General features: G+C 31.4%; 1 protein-coding gene across 1 annotated transcript; it reads right to left on the reverse strand.

The window, feature by feature from the left end:
• Window positions 1-11,357: 11,357 nt before the first annotated feature.
• Window positions 11,358-12,602, reverse strand: LOC131613101 (uncharacterized). The gene is made up of 2 exons (XM_058884814.1): window positions 12,199-12,602; window positions 11,358-11,876 (listed from the first exon to the last, which is right to left on the reverse strand). Exons 1-2 carry the CDS (start codon window positions 12,530-12,532, stop codon window positions 11,662-11,664), a joined length of 549 nt encoding a protein of 182 aa, XP_058740797.1. The 5' UTR covers window positions 12,533-12,602; the 3' UTR covers window positions 11,358-11,661.
• Window positions 12,603-17,347: the final 4,745 nt, after the last annotated feature.

The following is a 17,347-nucleotide window of genomic DNA, read 5'->3' on the forward strand; positions in this document are numbered from 1 at the left end:
TTTAATCCAGCACTAGTCAACATGCATCCGACTCTCTCCAAAATAGTTCGATTAATCCTTTCAGCCAAAACATTTTGCTGGGGAGTACCTACAGTAGTTCTATGCCTTGCAATACCAGAGGCTGCACAAAAATTGTCGAATGCCTCATTGTAAAATTCAAGGCCATTATCGGTTCTCAAACTTTTGACCTTCCTGCCAGTCTGATTTCCGACCAGAGTCTTCCAACTTTTGAAATTCTCAAAAATTTCATCCTTAGTCTTCTGGATGAATACCCATAACTTCCTGGAATAATCATCAACTATGGATAGAAAATACCTTGCTCCTGAATGTGATGGACACCTTGCAGACCCCTAAAGATCAGAATGGATGTAATCAAGGGATCCATGTGTTCTTTGTTTTCCTTTGTTGAACTTCACTTTTCAAAATTTTCCAAGTACACAGGGTTCACAAAACTTCTGCTTTTCGACTTTGTCTCCACCAAGCAGATTTTGTTTCCCTAATTCGACCAGACCCCTTTCACTCACATGGCCCAATCTCATGTGCCAGATTTCTGTCTTCGACAAAGGTTTCGAAGATGCAACATTTGTCGAACCACTTACAACTTCAGCCTCAAGGGTATACAAGCCTTTTTTTCTTCACGCCTCTCAAGACTTCCTTCAACCCCTTCATGACTCTTAGGATACTTTTCTCTACTTGGAAAACATATCCTTTCTTGTTGAATTCACCAAGAGAAAGCAGATTTCTCTTCAAATCAGGAATATACTTGACTTCAGTCAACAACTTTATTGACTCATCATGGAGCTTGAATCTCACAGATCCAACACCTGCAATCTTGCAAGCTTTGTTGTTTCCTAGCATTACTGATCCACCATCTTGATCACATAATTCCTCGAACAAGTCTTTGTTTGGATTTATGTGCCAAGTGCAATCTGAATCCATAATTTACTCCTTCATAGAGTCACTGCTCGAAACCACAAGGACATCAGATGATTCGAAATCATCTCGAACAATGGCTGCATTGCCATTATCCTTACCTCCATGAATTTTCAGGCGTTCAGGGCACACTTTTCTCGTGTAACCATCATTCTTACAATGATAGAATCAAATACCAGATGCTTCGCCACTATAAAACTTCTGTTGACTTTTGTATTTCTTCTTATCGAACTTACCATCCTTTTGCAAGAATTTTCCCTTAACGGCCAAACCTTCACCAACAGTCGAAGGTTTATGCTCCTTTCGTTCGTTCAAATCCTTAGAATACAGGGTTGATTTAACTTCTTCAAAGGTCATGGACTCCCTTCCATAAAGGAGAGTTTCTTTGAAGTGAGCATGTGATCGAGGCAAAGCGCACAATAGTAACAACGCTTGATCTTCATCATCGATCTTCACATCAATATTTTCAAGATCAAGAATCAGCTTGTTAAACATATCCAACTGCTCAGCTAACACATTGTCTTCAATCATCTTGAATGAATACAAAGCTTGCTTCAGGTAGAGTCGATTTACCAGCGATTTGGTCATGTACAAACTTTCAAGTTTCATCCATAACCCTGATGTCGTTGTCTCCTTTGATACCTGTTTGAGAATCTTATCACCAAGGCTCAACAAAATTGCGTTGTGTGCTTTTTCGATCATAGTCATCTTCTCCGCTGCCGTTAATGCAACATTCATGGCTGCCTCTCCCTTCAACGCTTCCAAGAAATTCTTCTGAACCAGTAGGGCTTTCATCTTCAAGCGCCACAGACCAAAATCATTCACTCCGGTGAACTTTTCAATCTCATACTTTGTTGAAGGCATCTTCTCCACGCTCACCGTACCAATTTGTTATGAATTCAATGCCAATAACAAAGTATAAAACAAGGGACGAATAAAGCACAGGGAAGAAGAACACAAGAATTGGTTATAACTGCTATTCTTTTACTTTCTCTTAGAAAACAAGATTACAAGTTTACAAGAATAACAAATAACCCTCTCATCCTAAATTAGGATTTGCAGCGTGCAATGATGAGATACTAGTATGCTATTTATAATAAAACCTAACGTACTAACTAATGGGTTTTTTCCACAAGACTCATTACACAAGCTACCTTAATAAACAAGCTAACTTAACAAATTAGGGTTTAAACACTAAAACCTAATTTAACATGCTAACAACCCTAGCATCTTCGATACCAGCATGTGAACAACCTTCGACTTCATGCTTAATTCTGTCGAAATCAAGAAACTACCTTTCGACCATACTAGAGTTCGATCCAATATCTCACACATTTGAACTAAACTGTTTTAGTTTCTTAAATTGGAGAGTTTAGATTGAAACAACAAGTGGATTAAATAAGAAAGTAAAGAAACGTTCATCTTGAGAACTATGTTATTGTGCATGAGAGAGTGTCACCCTTAATTAAAAGCACTAAGAGACATCAAATCACTTCCGCATCCTATTCATCATATCACAAAATAATTAATTCATTTTTGTAAAGTTGTTGTTCTTAAACTTCTCCTATATGCAGAAGTGCAAGAAAAAGTAAAAGAGAATGAAAGATAAAAATGTGCAATAGAAGTTGAAAGGAAATGACATAGGGTGAATTTTCCTGTTGGAGTTATATTAAAACAATGTATTATAAAATATTAACAAAAAAAAAGCACAAATTATTTTTTATATTTATAAAAAATACAATAATATTTAAGAAGAAAGTCACAAATTTATATATATATATATATATATATATATATATATATATATATATATATATATATATATATATATATATATATATATATATATATATATATATATATATATATATATATATATTAAGAAACATGTTTTATTATTAACAATAGCATATGTCCAATGCATAAAATATATGTTTAATATAAAGCATTTTGTTTAGCGTAAAGAAATCTTTGATTCTCCGCCGATACAATGAAAGTTGTGCCAAGCCTAACCTATGTGATACTGATATTGTTTTATTGTTCTTAGCCTTGTCAATTAAAAGCTTGAATCATGCATGCTTCAGAGACATTGTTTTCTAGAATTTGTATCTACCAATATTTTTACATGCAGTGTATGTTCCAATGACATTTGCTTAATATAATACTTGCACTTAATTCATCTATTTTTAAATGATTGTTGATTTGATAAATTAAATTTATTTAAAAGGAATATTATTACAATTTTTCATTGTTAACAATGGTTCTATAATTTTTAAGTGTATTATTTATCCATGAACAGTCTGTATCCTAGAATTTAGTTAGGTACCGATACATTTCTCTAATCAAATGAAAATATTCAATGCCACATCATTTTTTAAATATTTTTTTATTTTTAAAAGAATTAAAATTTTAAATCATTTAACACTAAGAGTATCGATACCCAACTAAAATTAAAGGAAGAACTTTTCTTATTTTCTTATTTAATTGTTGATGTTTAAAATGCTTTCAACAAGTTACTTTATTCGTTTCAAACTATATGATATTTTAATTTTAATAATTAAATAATCGTATTAATTGAATTAAATTAATATAAATTATTGATTTAGGTTTTAATTTTTTAGGTTAATATTTTTGTATATTTTTGTATTAATAGAAATTAATTGTACATAATTATAAAATTTTAAATAATATAAAGCTAAAATGTGAGTGTAATAAATAATAAGAGATATGTTTAGGAAAGAAATATTAATATTAAGCTTAAATGTGATTTTGGTTTTTTTAATGAAATCTTGATGTCTATTTTAACAAATAATTTTTCGACTCTTTAATTTTAAAATTTTTAAGCTTTAGTTTCATTGCATTTTATTGACTGACGTGGCGGTGTCTAAATTTACAAATCTAATATTCATGTTATTAGTATTCTCGTCCTAAATTATAAAACGTTTTGAGCATTTCACACAAATTAAAAGATATAATTATTATTTTATGAAAGAGTGAAATTATCTATATCTTTACAAAAATATCCTTCGATAATTATATCAAAAAATAAAATTAAAAGAATATGAAAAGAAAGAATAATAAAGAGTATATTGTGAAAAATTATATTAATATTGTATTGAAATTATAAAGTGACTTATAAGTTGAGACAATATTTTTACTAAAGCGTCTTATAATTTAGGACGGAGGGAGTATATGTTAAAATCAATTTTCTTGATATGTTACCCGTCCAGTTAGATTACACTTCGTCAAAATGAAAATTTAGGGACCAAAATATTTAATTAATTAAACTAAAAAAATGTTTTTAAAATAGGAAGATTAATTTAAAAATAAAATAAAGTTACCATAAGTACACTTTTAAAAGTTATTGTTTATAATATTATATTATAAAAAATGCAAAGAAATATTGGTAATAAATATTGAACTTTGATTTAACAACTTATACTCATTTAATCAACTATTACATTTCAATTAAACTATTTAACTCATATAAAAATATATTTAAGTTTTAATATTAAATTAAAATTGGAAAATATTTATAAAATTTAAAACAATTAAAAAGGAACTTATAATTTAAAACAGATGTATTAGTCAAGTTAACTTAGTAAGATTGTATGGTTTTTAAACAATTTTATTGCATTATTTAATGTGTATAAACATTTTAAACATTTATTTTAATTTTGATCTAGTATATTTTATAACATTAAAGTTATCAATATGTTAGCTAAGTTATTAAATCATGATTTTTTTTCTTCTATAATTTATGATTAGTATCAATGTATTTTCATCCGTGACTTTAATTTAATTCAACTAGTAACTAGTATGTATTAGTTGAACTATTTCATTCATGTAAAACTAGTATGTATTAGTTGAACTATTTCATTCATGTAAAACTAGTATGTATTAGTTGAACTACATGTAAGATTTAATATTATATTCAAATTTGTTATAATATGGTGAAACTACAATTTTAAACCAGGTGAATGAACAAATTATTTATGTTTGGACTGATCAGGTTAGACAATTTAAAAATAGAATAACTAATCAAGTTGAGTCTTCTTATGCGATATTGAAGATTTTGTTTGGGAAATAGTAAAGGTAATTTGTATAGAGATTTATAATATGTGAACCAAATGACCCAAAATCAACATAATTAGATATATACATTAATTGATCGCAACATCACAGTGTTGAAACACATTCAAAGACAACGAAATATATTCACTACTACAAATAATACATTTCATGACGAATGTATTCACTACTACATGTTTTATTTTTTTTATAATAATAAAAATATATTCTCTCGGTTATTAAGAAAACCGATGGTACAAATAAATCAGTACACACTTCGAATCTCAGTTATAAGTGTAAACTAAAGGAACTAACCCTTCGGTGTTTCATTATAACTGATGGATCAAATAATCAAATTTCCCTATAAAAGCATTCCTTAAACAGATTTCAACCTAATCCTTAGTTATATGAAGCCGCCCCAAACTCGCATGAATCATTTTTTAGGATGAATTGCAAGACAGAAAAATCTTTAATGTTCTTCAATCTAGAACAAAATATTTTTTATGTCCTTGCAATCTATCTCACATAATGATGTTGATTTGTTGTTGTATTTTTGCTCATTTGATAGATTGCTTGTGCAGAAAATCATTCTTGCTTCAAGTTACACAAAGAAAGGTGTTCAACCTTTGAAAAGTCAAACAAAGAAGGGATCTTAACTTATCAGTAATAACTACAAATATTTGTTATAAATAAACAGACCGGTAAAATGGTGAATTTGAATGCAAAATTCTGACATTTAAGCATCATTCTTGTAGAAGTTGGATCTTAAACATAGAAGGAAGTTTAACCATTAAAAAGATTTACTGTAAACAATTTACCTTAATATTTTGTGTAAACAATGTAATATTTAAAATTAAAAAATAGAAAAATTATTCACCTCAGTTTTTATCTAAAATCGAGGTTATAGTTTAAATGAGATGATTATTTACCTTAGATTTATAGTTAACTGAGGGGTGTAATAATAATTATACTTTACTATAAAAACTCTCGTTAAATAAATCTTACCCTAATTCTTAATAATATGAAGCAGCCGCAAAGAGAGGAAATATTTACCACCACTAAAACATATCTACGAGATGAATTGCAAATGCAGAAAATAAATATTCTCATGGTGGGAACATATAACTTATCAAAAGTTGGATAAGTTGTGGAGTGTTTTTTGCATATGCAACAAATCATGGATTCCACCAAAGATATCTAACATCTTGCATAAGACATCTAGCATCTACATCTTTATATCATCAAAGATTTGTTGTATACAATGTATTTTTAATATTATGTCAAGACAATGTTACAAAAAAATGTGCATTCACCTCTGTGATTTTACAAGCCCGAGGTGATAGTGTAAGCATTCTTTTCTATATTTTGTCATCTTCCTTAACAAATATTTGTCGTCTATTTAATGTTTATCAATGCTTAAGACGCTTCATTAGTGATCCACGTGAAACCTAAGGGATATCCATTATAAAATCATGTTGAATATTGAAAATCTAACCTAAATGAAAGATGTGAATCGCTTAAAACCTAAGGACATTTGGAAAAGTTCTCTATGATGGATTGTAAGACATAATATTTTTTGGGTTCAAGGTTTGTCTTCTTAAATAACTATTCTAACCTAAAATGATGTGGTATTTGATATTAATTATCTTACATTTTTTTCCATCAGAAACATACAATCTTCCCAAAATTCAATAGTTAGAAGACCTAAAATCTAAATCTCGAGGAAATTTGATTTCTATCTCGATCCTAGGAAATTTGAATTTTTTTGGGAAATGATATACTTTATTCCATTAACCAAAAACAGATGATAACAAAGGCGATCTAAAAGATCCAGCCACTAATAAATAAGAAGACTAAGTAGGAAGCATAAGGCTAGCTATGTAATTTCTAAGTCTACTCTTCAACCAGCACCTATATGTGACAAAACCAATAATTTTTTGTCTAATGGTATCACTAGCTATGGGAGGACCGAAACAGGGCTGATTTCTACACAACTACGATTCATAGACTGTCTCCGTAAACGCACATTTGAGCACTTCAGCCTTACTACCTTTGCCCTTACTAGCATGAAGAACCCAGCAAATTTCCTCATCCCAATTTTTCAGTATAGGGTCCAAACGCATCCAGTCAAGCACATGAGCCCAAATATCATAGAAAGTTTTACAGGAGAAGAAAATATGATTCAGTGTTTCGGTCTCATTGCAGCAACTACAAACACTAGAGTCAAGGAGACCAAACCTGTTCAACCTTTCTTTTGTGGGCAATTTGTTGTGACATGCCGTCCATAGTGTAAACTTAGCCCGAGGCCTGGCCCTGTTATTAAAGAATAATTTTTCCATTGAACATCTGGATATTCTGTGGTCAGCTCGTGATAAATCTTCTTGCTATGAAACTTTCCATGTTGAATCGAATCGGTCTAGCTATGGAGAGACTCATCCCGTTGTCTACTATTAAGAATACATTTAAGTATCCAAGAGTAGCTGCTACGAATAGGTACATTCATAGTAAACAATTTGATTTTTATCTTGAACTCTATGAAAAATTACTTTTATTTTAATTTTACTATTTTGTGTAAACAATGTAATATTGAGGAAACAATATAACATTCTAGGTAAACAATATTATAAAACAATTTAAAAAACTAATAATAATAATAATAATAATAATAATAATAATAATAATAATAATAATAATAATAATAATAATAACCATACCCCTTGGTTTTTTATTAAACTGATATAAAAGATACCCTAGTTTTGTAAATATTAAAACTGTGGCGGCTGGGATTTGAACCCATGTGCATATAACTATACCCCTCTGTTTTTGAATCACCGGGGTGTTAAATAGAAACTTTTCATGACGCCCTTCGTTACCTTGATACTTTAGCCAATGTAAACGTATTTCGCATCCAAAGTTAAAAGCATTATTTGTTGTAGTGATTCTCAGTTGGTTAGGAACATATGTCGAGCCTGACTAAATTTAATTTTTCACGAAGTCAATAGAGCCGAAAATGTAGGTTCCGGTAGCATAAAACATGGTTGTTAACTTAGGAAAATGTATGAGCTCTCATATGCTTGTCTAATTTCGAATAAAGTGAAACTTGATAGCCCGATACGAATGAATGAGGTTTGCACTAACTGAAAAGGATAAGGTTTGATGAGGATGATGATGGTGTGATGAAGGAGGGTAAATCTAATATCTCTATCTTGACTGACCAGGACAAAACTACAAAAAAGCGCTTCTAACATCGGACGTGAAATGCACTTGACATTGGCTAAAGAATCGAGGTAACGAAGGGCGTCATGAAAAATAATGACTTAACACCTCGATTTACAAAACACTGAGGTAAAGATTTATTATCGCATGAGTTTGAAGCCTAGTTTTTGCACGTTTATTATTTAAAAAAACTACTCCCTCCGTCCCATATTATTTGTCACATTTGGTAATTTCACACCGATTAAGAACACAATACTAAATGACAGAGAGAGAATAGAGACTTTACCAAATTGTCCTGATTAACTATTGTGTATTCAAATTAGCATTAATGTTAAGTGAGAAAACAATAAATTAAGAGTATTTAATAGAGGGTACAATTGGAAGATTAAATATAAACTTGCCTTGGTAATCTAAAGTGACAAATATTTTGGTAAATTTTTTTTCTAAATGTGACAATTATTTTGGGACGGAGGAGTAGCGCCTTTTTTTTTATTTCGGGTTTATCATAAAAATGGAGGATTTGTTAGCTTTTTTTAATAAATCTCGTTACAGTGTTTACCATAGTATTATATTTATTTAATAAAACTCGTTATACTGTTTACAAAGAATATTACATTAATTTCCATGAATTTCATATGTTGGATCTTTAATTCCTTGATATTTTGGACAAGATCAAATACTGGGAAACTCTTTCATGTACGGGTTTTGCATTTATTTGTTTCTGGTGAAAAAAAGGGTAAGATATAATTAAAATTTATAATCAAAAATATTTTCGATACAAATAAAAATTTAATAGAACAAACCTTGAACCTAGATGATTTTCTGCTCTTGCAATCCATCGAAGAGAATCATAAGAGAACGTTTATAATGGACGCCCCTTAGGTTTCACGCAGATCATTTATGGTGGATTCTTGAGCATTGATAACCTTTAAATGGATGATAAAGATTTGTTTAAGGTCGTTGATTAAAAATAGTGAAATAAACACTTAATTATCATCTCGGTTTTTAAAACAACCGGTTAGAGTAAAATAATTTTTGTTGTACAAATTTTTTTACATTGTTTATCCAGAATATTAAAAATACATTGTATGAAACAAATCTTTGCAGAATATCAGATTGTTTATCCAGAATATTTAAATTACAACATGAGCATGTCTCAAACAATATTTGTTGCATACAAATTATTTTTAATATTTTTGGTAAACAATATAACCTTTTTTTGTAAAACAAAATGTTTTTACTTTAACCTCTCCATTTTTAAACAAAACCGAGGGGTTACAATATATTTATTTTAAAATGGTTATTGTTTCTGTAGAACACTTTTGAAATACCTCCCGGAAGCGAATTCGGTGAGGTCGTAACTGTTTAGGGTTACCTTCCTCCCTAGCGTAGGCCACGGAGGAAGATATTAAGTGGGTTGGGGGATTTCAGTGGCATGATTGCGTAATGCGTGCATCCAAGAATTATGTCTTGCTTATCCCTCAGATGAGAGCCCCTATTTATAGTGAAATCCATGGTATAATGACCATTAATCAGCTTTGTAACGCGTGTAATCGCCCATAAATGTTGTAACGTCCCCACTAATGCTGTGTAACCGACTCGGCCAATGGCCTGTAACGTCTTATGACCATTGATCCCTCTGTTCCCGAGCCGGCCACGGTAGCTCTGGGCTATCATCCCAACTTCCAACCTCCAGATGCTTTAGCATAAGCTCGGCTGCTACTACTTCTTAGTATTTCTCGGCACATCCGACCTGGGCACCCGGCCTAGAGAATTATGGTATATGTACAAGTCCGACAATCTCATGACCCATAGGGTTGAAGTGTTCAGAAAAAGAATCCCAAAATTCTCTTATTTTCTTCCCAATTGAGATCTTCATGACTTAATGATGTATGATAAGGGGTTATCTATGCGGAAGTCGGGGACTCCGAGTAGGCTTGTGACTTTTGGTCGTTTACAGAACTCGATTGGTTCGAGATTTGAACAAATCAGAGAGCCCTAGTGGGTTCTCGACCAGTTGAAATTTTTGAACTTGGGAGGATCTTGACATAGATAGGGCGAGGAGTACTAATGAGTTCCTGTCTTGATGGCGTTCTAGAACATCGAAAGTTATAGACCTGGAGAAGTCGGAAAGCCCCAAAGGGATCCTGACTTTTTAACTCTTCTATTTAATCCAAAGCATGACCTTGCGATTTGTGATCGTAATAGATAGTAAAACTCCTTGTTTCTTCATATAGCCTTGAGGTGCCTAGCTCCGATCCTCAGAGATTCTCCGGTGTATCCAAAGTAATAGCTCGTTCTCCAACATATTTCACCTGGAGATGGTTAATGTCTTGGTTTCTAACAGAGGTCTTCTTGATCTAATCGGTGTGAAAAGCATATTTTCTAGTATAACCCGTACATTTTTCAACTCAGTTGGGAGTCATGTTTTAATCGAAAAGCTTCCTAGCATATCTTTGACCCCTGCTATCGTAAATCTTGACGAGTATTTTAGGCTTTTGAAGAACTCGGAAAGCCCTAGTGGAATCTCAACTTATTGTAATTTTGTATAACTCGGTGCATAACTTTCATATTATTCAAATCTTTTTTCAAGTGGTCATGCAATATTAACAATGAAACGTTGCGCATAACTTTCATATCATTCAAATAGCTTCTTTCAAAATTTGTGAATACTTAAGGTTATTATATTTGAATTGTACATTGAAAGAACAATTTTCTATATAAGTATAGATTAAAAAACATTTCATATATTCAATATCTGTTTTGGTCACCAAGTATGCGTTCACAATTACTTGTAATAGAAAGTTGTGTGCTTTCTAAATAATGTTTGTAACAGAAAGTGGTGTGCTTTCTAAGTGGTGTAAACAAAAAGTAGTTTACTTCTAGTTTAAGTGAATTCATCAAAGTGTTTTATGATTTTGGAAAATGTCATTTGATTTGGGGAGATTCAAAGTTTACCATATGTTTGGTGTTTATGTTAGAAGATTGTAAGAGAGGTCTTGGTGTGACCTTGTACAAATATCTAACATAGTGGAAAGTCCTTAATGGTGTGAATGGACTATATGTACCCTTGGTTATAAAGAGAACTAGGACATGTATCATTTACATTTTTGTTATTTATTTTTCAACACTTTTATTTAAAGTTCATTAATGTATTTGCGAAAAAATTAAAAGAAAGAACATTTGTAAAGTTATAAGAAAAAAAATCATAAAACCAAATATAATTTCAGATATAATATATCACACTGTCAATATATCAACTTATTTTAGATATAATATATCACACTGTCAACAAGTGTTTAATTCACACCAACTTATTTTACATATTTTAGATATAGTATATCACACCGTCAATATATCATACTTACTACATCTAAAATTGTTATGGGGTCGCAAACAAAAGATTTAAGTTTCCCTTGACCGTAGATATATATCACACTGTCAATAACTCTTTATGCATATGTCGATCACAATACTGATTATTAGGAGCAACATATCTAGAACATCTCCATTTTTTTTCATCAGTTCTTCTGCATCTACCTTCCACTGGATCATTAATGTTACTGATTCATGAGGTCCTTGGATCAGTAATATTACTACTTGATGATGAGGTAGGGGAGCAGTTGGTATTTGAATATATAATATTCTCAAACCATCTGCGAACATAACATATAATTAATTTACATGAGATTTTATTGAACTGGTTGAGTAAGGCAAATGCAAAATTGACCTTTGATTGTGCAAGTTGGAGTTGCACTCCTGTTACCACTACTATCAAAAAATGAAGTGTTTTGTATGGATGTGGTACCATTTATGCTCTTGATGTGCCAATGTATTCAACATGGTTGGTTGTGACAAGTGAGGATGGTTTTGTGCTTGTTGAATCACTAATGGAAGTTACATTTACATTGTTTGGCCTTAGAACTTCAACTAATGGACCCATGTTTGATTGATGAAGAGATAAAAGGAATACTTTACCTTTTGATGCAGAAGCACTGTTGTTGTTAGCATTGTTTTCTATTGTGTCTGCGTTTGAACTAAAACCTCTTGATTTTTCATACAGAAGAGTTTGTATTGGAACAACTTGCGGATACAATAAGAGAGTAAAGGGTCTTTCATGTTGAATACTACTATATTTTGGAAATGAATTAATATAGTGAGACTCAGTGTTTTTATCGAGTGAGAAACTCTCATTGATCATTTCAAGTATGTTGTTGTACATGAGTGAGTGCCACCCTGAGTTAAAACCACTAAGAGACATCATACCATTATTCGGTATCTTATTCAATGAATCACAAAATAAGTAATCCATTTTGTGAAGTTGTAGTTCTTGAGCTTCTATATGCAGAAGTGAAAGAGAATATATAAAGGAGAAAAGAGAAAAAAAGTGCAACAAAGATTGAAAGGAAATGACATACGATGATGAAGGCCATACAAAGTGTTTATATAGCATTTAAGAAGGAAGCCATAAATTTAAGTAGTATAATAATTTGCTATAGTTAAACTAATTTAATCTCAATTTCATTTTAATTTATTGATCAACTTGAATTGTTTAGTATAAAGAAAACTTTGGATTCTCCGCTATTTAGTGAAACTTGTGCCAAGCCTATGTGATAGTGTTTTATTGTCCTTAACCTTGTCAATTAAAGGCATGATTTATGCATGCTTCAGAGTCACTGTTTGCTGTGCATCATGAGGTATATAGAAAATGAAAGGTTATAAATTTATAAAGACTAGGTTCTAATTTCTTCCTTTTGTTTCAAAAGCCCACAAATTAAATGCTACTAGAGTACTAGTATTTCATTTCCTTTTAAAGTCTACTAATTCTGCATCAATAGGTAGCATCATGTTACTAACCTTAAACGGGTAGAAGAGAATTTGCAACTACCATTATTTTATTTGGAAATTTCTTAACCAACCTCCTAATCTTCTTGATCACCTCTGGCGAATTTACAAAAATACCCCTTGTTTCAGAAGTTTATTGCCGAAAACGTACTTTTATTGGAAAAAAAGGTGTTTTCGGAAATGAATCTCCGAAAAGGTGAATATTTTAATGAAAAATATTGATTTCGGAGATGCATCTCCGAAATAAGGTTAATTTTCAGAAAATTGGTGAATTCGGAAGTTCATCTCCGAATTCACCCCCTTGGAGGAATTCGGAAATGCACTTCCGAAATAAGGCCTGGACAGAAGAAAAATAACAAACCAGAACTATTCGCTTTATTTAATCGGATGAAGACGATGGAGGAGACGCTGCAACAGGTTAGAAAGTCCTGATCCTCTAGAAATCCATACCACATTGTAACTTACCAACATAATAAACAACAACAAAAAACTTATGAGCAAACTATACTTACATCATAGTGGTGTAGATCCTTATCAGCCACTCGCAACAGAAAATGATTAGCACGAAAGCGGTTACAAGAGAGAGAAAATGTGTGAGTAGAGGAAAAGAGTAAAGATCGAAAATGATTTTGGATGTGATTGGAAGAAAAATGGGTGAGAGAGCAGGCTTTTAAGTAGGAAAGTGTTACCACATTTCTTAGAAGGTAACCGTCTGAGAAAGAAAAGGCACTTCGAAATTTCAAATCAGGTTGATTACAATTTTTGTCCTGTAATGGTTTTCTTACCTGATTGTAAAAAATAACTGAATTTTGATGCATTTCGGAAATGCATCTCCGAAAACACCAATTTTTTGGTGTTTTCGGAGATGCATTTCTGAAATCTAAAAAAATCTATAAAAAAATAACTTCGGAGATGAATCTCCGAAGCAGAGCTAAATTGGGAATTTCGCTGGGGTGATCCCTATAGGGAGGTGGGTAAAGAAAAAATCTTTTATTTTCACATGCATGGCGGTGTGTATGTTCCAATCACGTTTGTTTAAAACAATATGTAGTTAATTCATTTTAAAATGAAGGATAATTTGACAAATTTATTTAAAATATATGTTTTTATAATTTTTCATTCTTAAGAATGATTTTAATTTTTTAAGTGTATTATGTAATTATTAATATGTACATTTATTTGTTTCAAACTATACGATATTTTAATAAATAGATAATTGTATTAATTATGTTAAATAAGTATAAATGATTAATTAAAGGTTTAATTTTTGATGTCAATATTTAGTTATTTTTGTATTAATATAAATATATTTTAAATATTTATAAGAGTTAAAAAACATAGTTAATTTTATATTAAATAAAGAAATTATGAAAATTTAATAGATATATATATATATATATATATATATATATATATATATATATATATATATATATATATATATATATATATATATATATATATATATTTTTATAATGATATTGAGAAGAAGATTTAAAGATTTGATATAAAAGTGAGAGTAATAAATAATAAGAGAAATGTTTAGGAAAAGAAATATTAATATTAAACTTCAATGTAATTTTGGTCTTGTTTTGTTCTAAATGAAGTCTTGATCTTTCTCAATTCTAAAAATTAGTTTTTTTATTCTTTATTTTTAAAAAATTTAAGTTTTAGTTCCATTTTCAATTTAATTAATTTCATTGACATGCCCATGCTAAATTAACAAATTTAATATCCATGTCATATTTTAGAAGTTGTGATTTAAATTTTTCACCTAGATACACACATCTTCAAAATGAACCTACATAATAATTAATTAGATGTATTTACAAAATTTAAATATATGAGCTGAAAAGCCTCTTTTAATTTAATTATAAGTTTTTGATTTGATTCCAATTTTAAAAATGCAGTGTTAAATGTATATTTGGTTTTGTGATTGAAGCACTTAGAAATGATTTTGAATATGTATAATTGATTTTCTCGAGTTAGAATTTATTGTTTTTCATAATTGGTTTTATTTGATGCTAAAATTTTTGGATTTTAAATTTTTATTCTAAAATTTATTGTTGTATTCACATTTATAAAGATTTACGTAAATATAAATCACTTTATTTTTAACTTAACCACATTCAATTTTATAGTTATTTCACTCCAAATTAACTTTTTTTTTCACCAAAGAATTAAATACACGTAAACTTGACAGAAAACATTATTGTTCATTATGGACTTTTCATGTTTGAGTTATAGTAAAACAATGTAGTATAAAAAATAAAGTAAAAAACACAACAAAAAATCTAATTACTAGTTATATTTATAAAAAAATACAATAATTAAGAAGGAAGGCATAATTTATATTTATTAAGAAACATGTTTCACTACTATCAATACCATAATCAATGCATGATATATACTCCTATTAATCTAATCTAATTACAATTTCATTTTAACTTTAATGATCAACTTTAAATTTGTTCAGTGTAAAGAAAACTTCGGATTCTCCGCCTATGCGATGAAACTTGTGCCAAGTCTGTTCTATGTGACACTGTTCCTTAGTGTTGTCAAATAAAAGCATGAATCATGCATACTTCAGAGAGACACTATTTTCTATGCAACATGAAGTGGTTCTTCATTTTGTTTCAGAAGTGCAGAAATTAAAGGCTATTTCATTTCCATTTACAAATTCAATTACCAACCTTAAATTTAGAGAAGATAATATGCATCTACCAATATTTTTACATGCAGTGTATATGTTCCAATCACATTTGTTTAATACAATATTGTATTTGTGAGATATTGGATCGAACATTAGTATGGTCGAAGGGTAGCTTCTTGATTCGACATGATTAAGTATGAAGTCGAAGGTTGTTTACATGTTGGTGTCGAAGATGCTAGGAGTGTTAGCATGTTAAATTAGGTTTTAGTATTTAAACCATAATTTGTTAAGTTTGCTTGTTTATTAAGTTGGCTTGTATAATGGGCATTGTGGAAAAAGCCCATTAATTAGTGTTATGGACTGGGCCAAGATTCGGCCCAGTATACTTTCGGCCCAATTGGACCTAGAGGCCCAAATCATCCTTAAGCCCATGAGGAGCAAACAGTACTCGGCTCCTTGGAGACCCAACGGTGTTAAAGCACTGCAGCGCGTGCTCGGCGTATGATGCTCCCCACGAGCGTCCCATCTGACGAGGACTTCCCTCCTCGTCTAGACTTAAGCTTACCAGGCACGCTCCCAGCGAGGACCCGCTTCCTCGTGGCCTTATGCCGAGGACCCTTCTCCTTGTAGGGTTACTTCACATCCAACCCCCCGAATAATACGGAGTCCACGTAGTCCCTAAAAGACCGTGTCTCCCTTGAACTTTGGAGTGGTTGACCAGGACGGAGACCACGTACTCACCTCCGATATTTCCGCCCAGGAATCCTGACAGTCTCCTAATTGGGTATGGGTATCCAGTCCAATAGCGAGATCTTGGCCCAGCGCTGGAGGCTATAAATACCCTCTTTCACTAGAGGGTCAGGTATTCATTCTCTTCTATCATTTACCTTGTACTTGCGCTCTGTTGCCCGTCTTCTCACTTTAGCATCGGAGTGTTAGAACAAGATTTGTTCTTATCAATTATCTTAGTTTTGATGATAACAATAATATGAATTTTGCTTAAGATAATATGGTACTCTAATCCAATGCAATTTCCCTTTCAGGAAATATATAAAGAGTACGCATAATTCAGCGCTCAGAAGTTGTGTCTCAAATGGTTCAGCATGCAACATCAGAACATGGTCTGGCAAGACATCAGAAGATGGTCGAAGCAGAATCAGAACATGGGTCTATGAAAGCATCAGAAGAACATGAGATCAGAAGCACTGAAGATCAGAAGATGGTATCACGCTCAGAAGCACTTCAAGGTCAGAAGATCAGAAGATGCTATGCACCAAGCTGTTTGACTCTGATGATATTCAAACGTCGTATTCACAAACATCAGATCAGAAGGAAGTACACGTGGCAGACTACGCTGACTGACAAAAGGAACGTTAAAGCTACTAAAGGCTACGTCAGTAGACACAGCGTGAACAAGGCTCGAGGTAGTTGACAAAAGCGTATAACATTAAATGCGATGCTGTACGGAACACGCAAAGCATTAAATGCATTCAACGGTCATCTTCTCAACGCCTATAAATATGAAGTTCTGATGAGAAGCAAAGTTAACGATTCTGCACCAAAACAACTTATATCAAACTTGCTGAAACGCTATTCAATCAAAGCTCAGAATCTTCATCAACTCACTAC

This window comes from Vicia villosa, linkage group LG6 (genome assembly GCF_029867415.1).
Source record: "Vicia villosa cultivar HV-30 ecotype Madison, WI linkage group LG6, Vvil1.0, whole genome shotgun sequence".
Taxonomy (NCBI): Eukaryota; Viridiplantae; Streptophyta; class Magnoliopsida; order Fabales; family Fabaceae; genus Vicia; species Vicia villosa.

Coding starts and splice junctions, on each gene's coding strand:
- LOC131613101 (XM_058884814.1), bottom strand. CDS start 12,532: ATGGATTACTTATTTTGTGATTCATTGAATAAGATACCGAATAATGGT. Junction 11,877..12,198: donor CAGTGCTTCTGCATCAAAAG/GTAAAGTATTCC, acceptor TTATGTTCGCAG/ATGGTTTGAGAATATTATAT.